General features: G+C 46.8%; 1 protein-coding gene across 2 annotated transcripts in view; it reads left to right on the top strand.

Annotated features, from left to right (window-relative positions):
* Positions 1-13,599, top strand: part of prkcba (protein kinase C, beta a) — a 287,734-nt gene that overhangs the window by 235,743 nt on the left and 38,392 nt on the right. For both annotated transcript variants that reach the window (XM_072559144.1, XM_072559143.1), the window contains exons 13-15: positions 5,194-5,332; positions 7,049-7,129; positions 10,664-10,771. In XM_072559144.1, the coding sequence (XP_072415245.1) occupies positions 5,194-5,332; positions 7,049-7,129; positions 10,664-10,771 (328 nt within the window). The remainder of the gene's footprint in view (positions 1-5,193; positions 5,333-7,048; positions 7,130-10,663; positions 10,772-13,599) is intronic.

The raw sequence follows: 13,599 nt of genomic DNA, 5'->3' as shown, positions 1-13,599 counted from the left end.
ATAAAATTGGCTTTTCTTTAGCTTAAAACTTTTGATCTATCTTTGCTGTATTTCATAACAACACTAAATCGAAGCAAAATATGATCATTACCTGATGACCTGATTCATTCTTTAGATCCAAGTTCTGACCCTTCCCTTTGTACTCATATGGATCATGACCTGTCACTGTTCACTCTCCTTCTCAAAATGCTCTACAGCCGATCAATAGCAGCCTTGACTCTGACACTAGGTACACAATAATCCATTCTGCCTGCAGTCTCAGAAATTCTTGTCTGTCCCCCAACTCTTGAGTCACCTATTTTACAAATACATGAACGGGTAGGAGGCCATTCAATCTCTTGAGTCCACACCACCATTTCATAAAATCATAGCTGATCTGGTTTAACCCCAAATCCACATTCCTGGCTCCTCCAATAACCTTTCACCTCCACCACCCCTTGCTTAACAAGAATTGATCCACTGCTGTCTGCGAAATATTCAAGAACATTTTCTGAGAAGTGATGGAAGCAGACAGCCCCAAAGATTCATGACATCTTGAGAGAAAAGCTCTGCCTAACTTCTGTTTTAAATGGATAATCCCTTATTTTTAAACACTCATCCCCTATTTTTTGATTGGCACAGAAAAGGAAACATCGTCTCCATATCCAGTCTGCCAAGACCCCTAAAAATTTTTTTTAAATTTCATCAAGTCACCTCTTATTCTCCTAGATTCCAGTGGAAACACGCTTTGCCTGACCTACCTTCCCACATATGGCATCTCTGAAATTCATATCTATAATATGTAATGCTTAACTGTTCTAGTGCTTGCTCCAGACATTGCTCAGAATTCAGCGCTAAGTCATTCCCGAACCAATGGTTGAGATTAAAGCTCTGCTGTGCTGCCATACAGTCATGTGTGGTGGTAGATAATTAAACAATTAACCTTGGAGTAGGTACCATAAATATTTCCACATCAATGACAGGGTGTCCATCATGTGAGTGCAAGAGTTGAGGTTGAAGCATTTACAGCTAGCTTAATCAGGAATTGCCAGGTAGGTGATCATTTACCTGACATTGTCAGAAATTACCATATGTCCATAAAAACTAGGACAAATCCAACCTGACCAGTTACCAGTAAAGTGATGGAAAACATCTTTGGTAATGCTGTCGAGAGGCACTGATACAGCATTACTCTGCACCAGGCTTTCATTGTGACTTCTGCCAGAGTCACTTGGATCCTTATCTCATTACACATTGGTCCAAACATAAACAAAAGAGCTGTACACAAGGTGTGAGATGACAGCGGTTGTGCTTGACATCGAGACAGCATTTAACTGATCCCACAGAATTGTAAGTCAATGTGAATTAGGGAGATGGCTGTCCACCAGATTGAGTCATACCTAGTATAAAGTTAGGTGATTCTGATTGTTGGAGGTCAGTCAACTCAGCCATTAGACATCACTGCAGGAGATCCTCTGAAAGGTATCCTAAGCCCAATCAGCTTCTGTTAATGCATCACTGACCTTCCCTCCATGGTAAGGTCAGAAGTGGGAATGTTCATTGTACATTCATCAATGTTCAGCACCATTTGTGATCCTACTGATACTGAAGCAGTTCCTGTAAATATGTAGCAGGAGCCAAGCAACATTCAGGTTTTGATGGATATATTGCAAGGAACAGATTTTAGTGTCAGGCAATAACTATCTCCATCTCCCTTTGGCATTCAGCAGTGTTACCATTGCTGAACCCCCTATTATCAATTACCCTGGGGAGATACTATTGACCAGAAACTGAACCCACCATATAAGTACTGGGGTTACTAAAGCAGATCAGGCGCTGTGAATTCAAAAGCAAATAACTCACCTCCTGACTCCCCATTTTCCATTTTTCAGGATAAGTAAAACTCAGCATTCAAGAAACTCGACACTTCCCAGGCCAAAGCACTCTGCATGAGTGGCATCTCATTGCCCACCTTAATTGACCACTGACACACACAGGGGCAGCAATGTGTATCACTTACGAGGGGCACTGCAGCAATTTGTCAACCATCCTTTGACCTCACCTTCCAAATGCACACCGTCCACCATCTAGAATGACAAAGGCAGCAGATGCTTGGGAACATCACTACCCACAAGATTCCTGCCAAGTCACACATTGGCTTGGACCTACACCTGTTCCTTCACTGTTGCTAGGTCAAAATCCTGAAGTTCCCCTCCTCACAGCACTGTGGGTTTACCTGCACTCCGCAGATTGCAGTTGTTCAAGAAGGCAGCTCAGCAGCACCTGCTCAAGTGCCACTCAGTTCAAATGTAGGTCCAGGGCATAATGTCTGACCTGATCGATACCCTTTTCACTATTTTAAGCATTCATTCAACAAAATAATAAATACTTAAATTAGGTAATAGCTTTAACATAATCAAAAGTTCTAAGAGGCTTCAGAGCAGTTTTATGAAGCAAGTTATGACATTGTGTCACATAAGGAAATATTAGATCAGATGGCCAAATCCTTGGTCAAAGAGGTTTTGAAGTGTCTTAAGAGATGAAAGTGAAGTGCAGAGGCCTAAGGAAGATTTTCCTCAGTTTGGAGCCTGGGCAACTGAATGCACAACCGCACCGATGAAACACTTAAAAGTTAATAAAATGATTATAATTTTGGCACTGAAAAAGTTCAACAGGAAGAGTGGAGATGTCTTAGAGGGTTTTGTGACTGAAAAAGACTAAGAGATAGAGAAGGGTAAGACCCAACATTAATTTGAAAGCAAAAAATGAAAATGTTTCAATCAAGAATTGTTGACAGGGAGCCAATGCATATTCATGGCTTCACAGGAAATGGGGCACAATACTTAAGTCTCCTTCCACTACTTGTGAACAAAGGCAGAAGTACGTGCCATACAAGATGCACTGCAACAACTTGCCAGAGTTCATTTCACAACATATTCATGCCCCCTACCAAATTAACAGGCAAGGGCGGCAGCTGCATGGGAATATCACCACCACAGAACCATACACGATCCTGATTGGGATGACATTACCATTCCTTTGTCACTGGGTCAAAGTTCTGGAACTGTCTACCAACACTGTGGCTGTACCAAAGGCTAAGGTCTGCAGCAGTTCAAGAAGGGGACTCACCGCCACCTTCTTAATTAGGGATAGGCAACAATAACAACCCTCACATCCTGTGAAAGAATAAAGAAAACAGAAACTTTGATAGTCTCACCATTATTCACATCATACATTCTAGGGCATAATATTGCATTCATAATCAGATGTCAGCACATATTTTCTTTCTACATTGCTTGACTCTCTGTTATCATGTTTCATTACACTTTCTGTGTCAATGTATCCTGACATAAATTCCTCTTACCATATTTGTTATGGATCCTCTTAATCCAATCTCATGTTGTTTAATTAGGGCTGGTTATTGTCTTTGCATCACCTACCTTGCTTTCAAATTTAATGTATTTCTGGCTTCTCACAGTCATTCCCTCTACTCCAGGAATCCTTGATTTTTAAGACTGTATGTGAGCTCCACTCTCCCCACACCGCCCATCCCCACCACCACTTTTTATCCATTCCGACTTTCTCATATAACTTGTGATTCTGTGCGTTCGCCCTCTCCTGACCCCGCACTCTGAGAGGGGTCTTACTCACCGTCCTGCTCTTTACCCCAGGTGCTTTTATTTCCTACAGTCCTCCAGCTGCTCCTGCATCTCCTTGTTTCCTTCTGCATCCACTCACTGCTGATCCAATGTTCAAAATATCCATTTGCAGCTTAGTTCAGTCCTAACCACCATTAGTCTAACCTTGCCCTGTGCGGGTCTTTATTTCACTGTTGGCTGTTGCTAAGCAAACCATTCTTAGCTACCACTGTCTCCACCTTCCACACAACAGGCAGTTCCACAAGGTAAAAACAATGACTGTAGATGCTGAAAACCAAATACTGGATTAGTGGTGCTGGAAGAGCACAGCAGTTCTGGCAGCATGCAATGAGCAGCGAAATCGACGTTTCGGGCAAAAGCCCTTCATCATTCCTGATGAAGGGCTTTTGCCCGAAACGTCGATTTCACTGCTCGTTGGATGCTGCCTGAACTGCTGTGCTCTTCCAGCACCACTAATCCAGTATTTGGTTTTCAGCATCTGCAGTCATTGTTTTTACCTTGTTGATTTTAACCCTACTGTGAATCCTCTTGCAAGGATGCCTGCCTTGAAGAAGTTTTCCTCCTCTCTCTACAAAAATCTCAGGGAGTCCCTCTCCCACTGCAACTCCCAGGTCATTTCCTCTGCTCTGAAGCTCTTCAACCATGTTGTGAAACAAACTCAGTACCACAGCCACTTTGCTTCCTCAGTGCATGCCTCCGTAACCAACTCATCCCACACGGACTCCGGACCACCTTTAAACCAGCAGAGTTCGGACCCGAACGGGACAAACAGTACAGACTACAGATTCAAAAACACCAGCAACAGTTCTCCTTCAGGATCCTCCGCTCCACGCTTGCAGCAATGCGCCGTCACCTAACCTCTCTCCAGTCAGCCCTGCCTCAGCTGAGGGCCACACTCTCTCAGAAAAGGCAGTTCCACAGCCCGTTTGAGATAAATCATTGAAATCATATTAGTTTTTGTCAGCTCGATTCATCTCTGTAATGTACTACAACATCATACAGAGAGGGAAATTCAGCCTTGATATCTGGCCTGCCTTTTTTTATCTGCCAGAACTGCAAAAAGCAGCTCCATTCTTTGCCAAAGAAATGGTAATAGGCTGAGGCACCTGCCAGCTGTTCCTCATTTCCCCTCTGTAACCTCCATCTCACATGGGAAAGATGAGAGCAGGCCTCAGGAAGTAACATTAACAAAGCTGAAGTCCTGTGATGGGAGAAGATAGACTTACAACAGTCTCCTCTCCCTCTGTACCAGTCCTACCTTTGGGTCCTCTGTCTCCCTCAAGGCTGAGTGCCAGAACCCGTTCTGTTATAAGCCCACCACTGTACCATCAGGACTTTGTGACAGGACAATAGTAGGCTCCTTCTTAGCTGTTAGGTTCCTAGCAGAACCCCTCACTGTTTATCTCCAAAGAACCTCGACCCAGGGAACAGGTCTGGGGGATCTGGCAGTGCCAGAACTGTAGATGTATGCTCTATTTATGTGAGATCTCTCCATACAAATAATGTCAATACAGGATGATTATCCGACCTTTAACTCGTGTTAATCTCCTCACAGAGACCTGAAGTTGGATAATGTGATGCTGGATTCAGAAGGACATATAAAAATAGCTGACTTTGGCATGTGCAAGGAGAATATGTGGGAAGGGGTAACAACCAAAACTTTCTGTGGTACACCTGACTACATTGCACCTGAGGTATGGATTAACTTTACTTTCACCTTTCCATTGAGGTCAGACCAGCTTTAAAAATGTACTGACTCCTGAAGGGGAACAATATGAAGATTATAACAGTTATTAGCAGGCTTCCATAGGTATGACAGCAGGCCATTCAAGACCTGGAGCTTGTATCTTGACTTTGTTTCTCCACCTTGGCTCCATATTTCTCAACACCCTTACTTCACAACAAAAGTGTATCAATTTCAATTTGAAATTCTCAAGTGATTCTCCTGCCTTAGCAGCTTTTTGGGAAGAATGATTGCAAATCTATATTACCCCTGCCCTGGGATAGGCAAGGGAAGCCAATACTGAGTCTCCAGGTCTTCATGGCTGAGAACTGACTAACAATGTGAGAATCTGTCCAAACGTAAGCTGAAGGATAAGGAGCTGTCCCCAAGAATCATTGTTGGTCACTTACATACCAAGTCTCAGCTGAATTGCCATTGCCCTGTCACAGATTATGTTTCGTTTGGCTATTAATCTGAAAAATTAGTTCTGATATTTATTTTGTGGTCTTATTTCAGGCTTTGTCCAGTAATGCGCAGAAGAGGTGCATAAGTTTGATGTTCTTAAGCTTGCAATGTCTAAGACACTCTGCATTTTCAGAGTTAGATTTAAGTTTGAGAAGATGGAAACACAAGGAATCTTAGCAGTCTTCAAACCAAGCTAACGGGAAAGATATGCCTGTACAATTTGTTTGGTCAATGTGGCACTTCACGAGAGACCTGATTTATAACCTGTACCAACATCCAAAGAGTTAAGGGACAAGTTGTCAGGCCCATGGCTCAGTGTGCAGACTCCAAGTCTCTTTCTCTCTCTTTCTTTGTGTCCTGCTCTGTGTCCACTTTCCCCCTTCCTCCATTACTCTCTTCCTTTCACTACACTCTCCCTTTTTCCTGTATTCTCCTTTGTGCCCACTTTCCCTCCCTGTGCACATTCTCGTTAACTCTCTTGTGCACTTGCTGTGCTTCTCATGTGCATCCTGTCCCTCCCCCATTTCCCTTTCTTCTTCCACTCAATATTCCTGCTCTCCCTTAAGTTTCTTACTCTGTGTGAAAGAGACTAACATGAAACCATTCAACAGACAGTGGAGTCAGGCTTGCTGTGAGCTGCTGGCTTTGTCTGTGATGGAGGACTTTCTTTTTCTCCTGTAGCTGCAAACTCAAATTCTGCTGATCGGGAGCAGTAGATGATGGAGCCTGGGGCCTGGACTGTGTTTTGTTTGAAAATGGTCCTTATCACAGTGGAACTAATGAAGCCTTAACCAGCCTACATGAGACTTCCAGCCATTGCCTGACAGATTTCCATTGATTCACTGTGTCTTTTTTTTAATCTCTCAAATCACAGTTTCTCTCCGTTGAATTACAATCTTGTTCAAGACCATTGCCTTACAAAATCATACCCGGAAAAGAAAAAGATGGAGGTTGTAGCTGTATCATCAGTCAGTACTTGTTTAAGTTGTTGATGGTGGGAGTGGTTCTATAGTCATGGTCATATCAGTCACTGCTGTCCTGCTTGATAAGACATCCGTAACGTTGCCGTGACACATTTCCACCTCTAATCCTAGTCTTGGCACTGAGTGGCACAGTTTGTTGGAAAACAGACAGATACTCCTAATGTATTTTAAATTGATGTTGGTTCTGTGCAGTCACTGCTGCATCTAACAAACCATTAAAATTATTTCTGTCTTTGTAGATAATTGCCTACCAGCCATATGGAAAATCTGTGGATTGGTGGGCGTACGGAGTGTTACTGTATGAAATGCTTGCTGGACAGGTAATGGTTTACAGAATTAAGTCTTAAAGCTTTGAATGATTGTAGCAAATATCTATGACAGTGAAATGGAGACAGGGAGTTGAGACTGCTGAATGGAACAGAAATTCTTTTATATCATTGGCTTCTGAGTTAAACAAGGATATCAAAGAACTGGAAACTGCATATATAGATCTGTGTCTATCTGTGTATCTGGGTCTGTGTTCATGCCTGGGTCTGTGCGCGTGACTGTGTCTGTGTGTATGGGTCTGTCTGTGTGTGGGGTCTGTGTGCGTGTATGGCTTAGTGCGCGTGTCTGGGTCTGTGTGTGACTGGGCTGTGAGTGTGCCTGGGTCTGTGTGTGCCTGGGTCTGTGAGTGTGCCTGGGTCTGTGAGTGTGCCTGGGTCTGTGAGTGTGCCTGGGTCTGTGAGTGTGCCTGGGTCTGTGTGTGCCTGGGTCTGTGTGTGCCTGGGTCTGTGTGTGACTGGGTCTGTGTGTGACTGGGTCTGTGAGTGTGCCTGGGTCTGTGTGTGCCTGGGTCTGTGTGTGACTGGGTCTGTGTGTGTGACTGGGTCTGTGAGTGTGCCTGGGTCTGTGTGTGTGCCTGGGTCTGTGAGTGTGACTGGGTCTGTGTGTGCCTGGGTCTGTGTGTACCTGGGTCTGTGTGTACCTGGGTCTGTGAGTGTGCCTGGGTCTGTGAGTGTGCCTGGGTCTGTGTGTGCCTGGGTCTGTGTGTGTGACTGGGTCTGTGTGTGCCTGGGTCTGTGTGTGACTGGGCTGTGAGTGTGACTGGGCTGTGAGTGTGACTGGGCTGTGAGTGTGCCTGGGTCTGTGTGTGACTGGGTCTGTGAGTGTGCCTGGGTCTGTGTGTGTGCCTGGGTCTGTGTGTGCCTGGGTCTGTGTGTGACTGGGTCTGTGTGTGACTGGGTCTGTGAGTGTGCCTGGGTCTGTGAGTGTGCCTGGGTCTGTGTGTGCCTGGGTCTGTGTGTGTGACTGGGTCTGTGTGTGACTGGGTCTGTGAGTGTGCCTGGGTCTGTGTGTGACTGGGTCTGTGTGTGTGACTGGGTCTGTGTGTGTGACTGGGTCTGTGAGTGTGCCTGGGTCTGTGTGTGTGCCTGGGTCTGTGAGTGTGACTGGGTCTGTGTGTGCCTGGGTCTGTGTGTGCCTGGGTCTGTGAGTGTGCCTGGGTCTGTGAGTGTGCCTGGGTCTGTGTGTGCCTGGGTCTGTGTGTGTGACTGGGTCTGTGTGTGCCTGGGTCTGTGTGTGACTGGGCTGTGAGTGTGACTGGGCTGTGAGTGTGACTGGGCTGTGAGTGTGCCTGGGTCTGTGTGTGACTGGGTCTGTGAGTGTGCCTGGGTCTGTGTGTGTGCCTGGGTCTGTGTGTGCCTGGGTCTGTGTGTGCCTGGGTCTGTGTGTGACTGGGTCTGTGAGTGTGCCTGGGTCTGTGAGTGTGCCTGGGTCTGTGTGTGCCTGGGTCTGTGTGTGTGACTGGGTCTGTGTGTGCCTGGGTCTGTGTGTGCCTGGGTCTGTGAGTGTGCCTGGGTCTGTGAGTGTGCCTGGGTCTGTGTGTGACTGGGTCTGTGTGTGCCTGGGTCTGTGTGTGCCTGGGTCTGTGAGTGTGCCTGGGTCTGTGAGTGTGCCTGGGTCTGTGTGTGACTGGGTCTGTGTGTGACTGGGTCTGTGTGTGACTGGGTCTGTGTGTGCCTGGGTCTGTGAGTGTGCCTGGGTCTGTGTGTGCCTGGGTCTGTGAGTGTGCCTGGGTCTGTGTGTGTGCCTGGGTCTGTGTGTGCCTGGGTCTGTGTGTGTGCCTGGGTCTGTGTGTGCCTGGGTCTGTGTGTGACTGGGTCTGTGAGTGTGCCTGGGTCTGTGTGTGACTGGGTCTGTGTGTGTGACTGGGTCTGTGAGTGTGCCTGGGTCTGTGTGTGACTGGGTCTGTGTGTGACTGGGTCTGTGTGTGCCTGGGTCTGTGAGTGTGCCTGGGTCTGTGTGTGCCTGGGTCTGTGAGTGTGCCTGGGTCTGTGTGTGTGCCTGGGTCTGTGTGTGCCTGGGTCTGTGTGTGTGCCTGGGTCTGTGTGTGCCTGGGTCTGTGTGTGACTGGGTCTGTGTGTGTGACTGGGTCTGTGAGTGTGCCTGGGTCTGTGTGTGTGCCTGGGTCTGTGAGTGTGCCTGGGTCTGTGTGTGACTGGGTCTGTGTGTGCCTGGGTCTGTGAGTGTGCCTGGGTCTGTGAGTGTGCCTGGGTCTGTGTGTGCCTGGGTCTGTGTGTGTGCCTGGGTCTGTGTGTGACTGGGTCTGTGTGTGCCTGGGTCTGTGTGTGTGACTGGGTCTGTGAGTGTGCCTGGGCTGTGAGTGTGCCTGGGTCTGTGAGTGTGCCTGGGTCTGTGAGTGTGCCTGGGTCTGTGTGTGTGACTGGGTCTGTGTGTGCCTGGGTCTGTGTGTGCCTGGGTCTGTGTGTGCCTGGGTCTGTGTGTGCCTGGGCTGTGTGTGCCTGGGTCTGTGTGTGCCTGGGTCTGTGTGTGTGACTGGGTCTGTGTGTGCCTGGGTCTGTGTGTGTGACTGGGTCTGTGTGTGCCTGGGTCTGTGTGTGCCTGGGTCTGTGTGTGTGACTGGGTCTGTGTGTGCCTGGGTCTGTGTGTGCCTGGGTCTGTGTGTGCCTGGGCTGTGAGTGTGCCTGGGTCTGTGTGTGACTGGGTCTGTGTGTGTGACTGGGTCTGTGAGTGTGCCTGGGTCTGTGTGTGCCTGGGTCTGTGAGTGTGCCTGGGTCTGTGAGTGTGCCTGGGTCTGTGTGTGTGACTGGGTCTGTGAGTGTGCCTGGGTCTGTGTGTGCCTGGGTCTGTGAGTGTGCCTGGGTCTGTGTGTGACTGGGTCTGTGTGTGCCTGGGTCTGTGTGTGCCTGGGTCTGTGTGTGCCTGGGCTGTGTGTGCCTGGGTCTGTGTGTGCCTGGGTCTGTGTGTGTGCCTGGGTCTGTGTGTGACTGGGCTGTGTGTGTGACTGGGTCTGTGTGTGCCTGGGTCTGTGTGTGTGCCTGGGTCTGTGTGTGTGCCTGGGTCTGTGTGTGTGCCTGGGTCTGTGAGTGTGCCTGGGTCTGTGTGTGCCTGGGTCTGTGAGTGTGCCTGGGTCTGTGAGTGTGCCTGGGTCTGTGAGTGTGACTGGGTCTGTGTGTGTGACTGGGTCTGTGTGTGTGACTGGGTCTGTGTGTGACTGGGCTGTGTGTGTGACTGGGCTGTGTGTGTGACTGGGTCTGTGAGTGTGCCTGGGTCTGTGAGTGTGACTGGGTCTGTGTGTGCCTGGGTCTGTGTGTGTGACTGGGTCTGTGTGTGTGACTGGGTCTGTGTGTGCCTGGGTCTGTGTGTGCCTGGGTCTGTGAGTGTGCCTGGGTCTGTGTGTGCCTGGGTCTGTGAGTGTGACTGGGTCTGTGAGTGTGCCTGGGTCTATGCGCGTGACTGGGTCTGTGTGTCTAAGTCTGTGTGTCTACATGTCTGGTCTATGTTTCTTCATTCCTTGTCTTTGCACATACGTCACTAATGCCAATTATTCTCCTTTTTCTTCCTCCCTCCAGCCTCCTTTTGATGGTGAGGATGAAGATGAGCTTTTCCAATCTATCATGGAGCATAATGTAACTTACCCAAAATCAATGTCCAAAGAAGCTGTCTCCATTTGTAAAGGAGTAAGTGTTAATTGATTCCTGATTCAATCTCCCCAGTGAGTATGTTCAGTAGAAGGAAAGCAATGGTAGAGCTGAGCAAGGTGCTAAATATCAGAGATGGACTTGGAACAAGAAGCTTTTTTTCAGATCCCTCCCATTCTACATTTTCAACCCAGAGCCATGCAGATTCAGCTCTCAGCTTGACATGAATACACATACCCACTGTCTGCAATGGAGCAACAGCTCTGAGGAATTCCCTAACCCATATTTATTACTATAATGTGTGCTATGAAGTTGGAATATACAGTGGGTGGGTTATTGAACCAATGTAATAGATAAATGTATAGTTTAGAATATTATGGGGAGTATTTGCAGTTAGTATTTTGGCATACTGTCTCTAAGGCCCACAGTTACTTTTCTCACACAATCACAGACCAGCCTCAACCAATTTCCATTGAGCCCCTTTATATTATCATGAATGTGTCCAACTTAATCATCAGAGCCAATGGTTTGGAAATTCCCATTCTCTTGATGGTCCTACACACTTCCCAAAAAGAGGCCAAAGTGACCATGACTTGTGAGAACTTGCCTCACTCTCTTCCGGTCCCTTCCTATTTTCCAAGAGGGCTAATCCTTCTATCTAGAGTTGCCCTCTATCTCAGTGACCAGGCCCTCCTGATGAAGCCCATCCCCCGAAGTTCCCCACTTCCCAGAAACCCAGGGACTGCACACCAACCATTACTGACCAAACCCTCAGGAGTGGCCATGGCTCATTCCTATCTGGACTGACTTGGCAGTTCATCCTCAACTAACAATGGCCAACATGCCAGACTAATCTCACTACAGCACCCCAACTCACTATGTGGTACCCCTTGACTGATTGCATTCCAGACCTCCAGAACAAACCAGGACCCGATCCCCAGATTGCAAGGTCGTGGCTTCCCTGACTCTGGGAGAACCAAGCACCTGCCTGTCCATGGCCAACCTCCTGGACTAGAATCAGATGAGATCTTTGACTTACCACAGCTGTATCCTGTGACTAACCAGACCCTGTCACTCCTCTCAGGGCTGCTCTTGTTTGATCCTCACACACAGTCATTTGCCTGAAATGCATAATGGGGTGTTTTCTGCATGAACTGCTGGAGGTCTGATGCTCACCCAGCACAGTACCACTCAGCAACATGACCATGCCCTTCACTGTTAGGTGCTCCCCAATATGGCAAACTGCCTGTCTCTGTATCTAGCACTGAAGCAGTGTAACTGAGCGTTGAAGACCCTGTGATGTAAAAAGCAGTGCAGGCTGGCAGCCTGTAAGTCAGTGAGTTTGTACAAAGAAATCAGTCTGAAGTATACAGAAGCTGGCAGGCTGTAAGTAAGTGCAAAGTGATTGAGCACTTCAAAAGCAAGCAAAGAGCCAGAAGATGCATCCTGTGCAGATGTGTGAGATGCATTTGTGTTGCTGGCATCAACAGGAAGTCCCAGGTGACCCTGAGCTCAGAAATAAAAGTGTTGAAGGGCTGAAGTGATGTGTGAGTTGGACTGAGAGGCAGCATGATGAAGGGGTAAGGCTGATTGCTTACCAATGACAACTTACATGGACAGAAGATCGAGGAGCATGCTGACAGTGGAAACTGCAGGGACATTGATGTAACAGTTGGTTAATAGCTGAGACAAACAATCCGTGAGCTGCAGCCCCCATCTACCTGCTCTGGTTTACATATTGGGTATTTGTGCCCCATCTAGTTTCTAACGGAACGGGTGGAGAACTAGAAGTGCCATCGAAATAAGGTGATTTGTGTTATTAATAAATAAAGAGCATGGAAATAAGGTAATCACTGCTCAGTGGGGAGATTCTGAAGTTGCTGTTTCATGCTTACAGGGAAAGTCACAACAAATGTTGAGATTCTATATTTTCCGACTTTGTTGCCATTAGTCAGGCCACACCAAGCAAGGACAAAATTCCACTGTGATAAGCAGCAAACATATGTTATAAAATAGGCTAGAAAGTCAGTTGCTGGTATCACATAGTAGGTTATAATGCTGAGCAATATAAAGCTGATAAAAGCATCTTCTGAAATAAATCTGGAGGTTTAAACATCCCAGATGGCTTAGCTACCAATCTGCATAACAAGGCACACACATGGGATGTGCACATGGAAGACATCAGAGAGTATCCAGCTTGGAGAGAGAATTTGCCAGGGATTTGTATCCAATCTGTTTCTACTCATCTTCTGGCAAATCAGAGCACTAAGTGGCTTGCTACTGTCTTAGGCTGAATTGAATTCTGGCACTGAGCTTCAGGAAGTATCGCCCAGAAACCACTGCAAATTGGAACAATACTAAATCCTATCTGTCAGCTTTATTTCCCATAGTGTCAATCAAACCAGAGAGCTAAATGTTGTCAATGAAGAGATGATTATTGCAGCATCTGTTATCTATAATGCAACGACTTCTCACATGGCTTTAAGATCAGCTGCAGCAAAAGTAAAATGTAAAATGCAAGGCCAGCAGTCTCACTTAGTAAATTGCGTGGCCAGGTTAGTGTTTGCAGAATTATCAGTGTTGAAGTGTGGGAGGAATGTTGATAAGGGTGGCTGAGAATAATAAGATTTTATTGAATAATAAGATTTTATTGAACGCAGTATCAAAATCAGGAGCTTATTACCAACAATTAAATAAGCTGATTATTGTAACAAAATTAAACCATAGGGAACAGGCAGGTAAAGATTTCTTTAGTATAATTATATGGAATTGAAACAATAAGAAATTAATGTTGTCTAAAAACATTATTGTATGTCTAGTTGTTAGATCAGTTGACCTGGCTAATAGTGTTTTAAAAATTTGACACT

This window comes from Chiloscyllium punctatum, chromosome 40 (genome assembly GCF_047496795.1).
Source record: "Chiloscyllium punctatum isolate Juve2018m chromosome 40, sChiPun1.3, whole genome shotgun sequence".
Taxonomy (NCBI): domain Eukaryota; kingdom Metazoa; phylum Chordata; class Chondrichthyes; order Orectolobiformes; family Hemiscylliidae; genus Chiloscyllium; species Chiloscyllium punctatum.
This window is presented reverse-complemented; position numbering and strand designations above follow the sequence as displayed.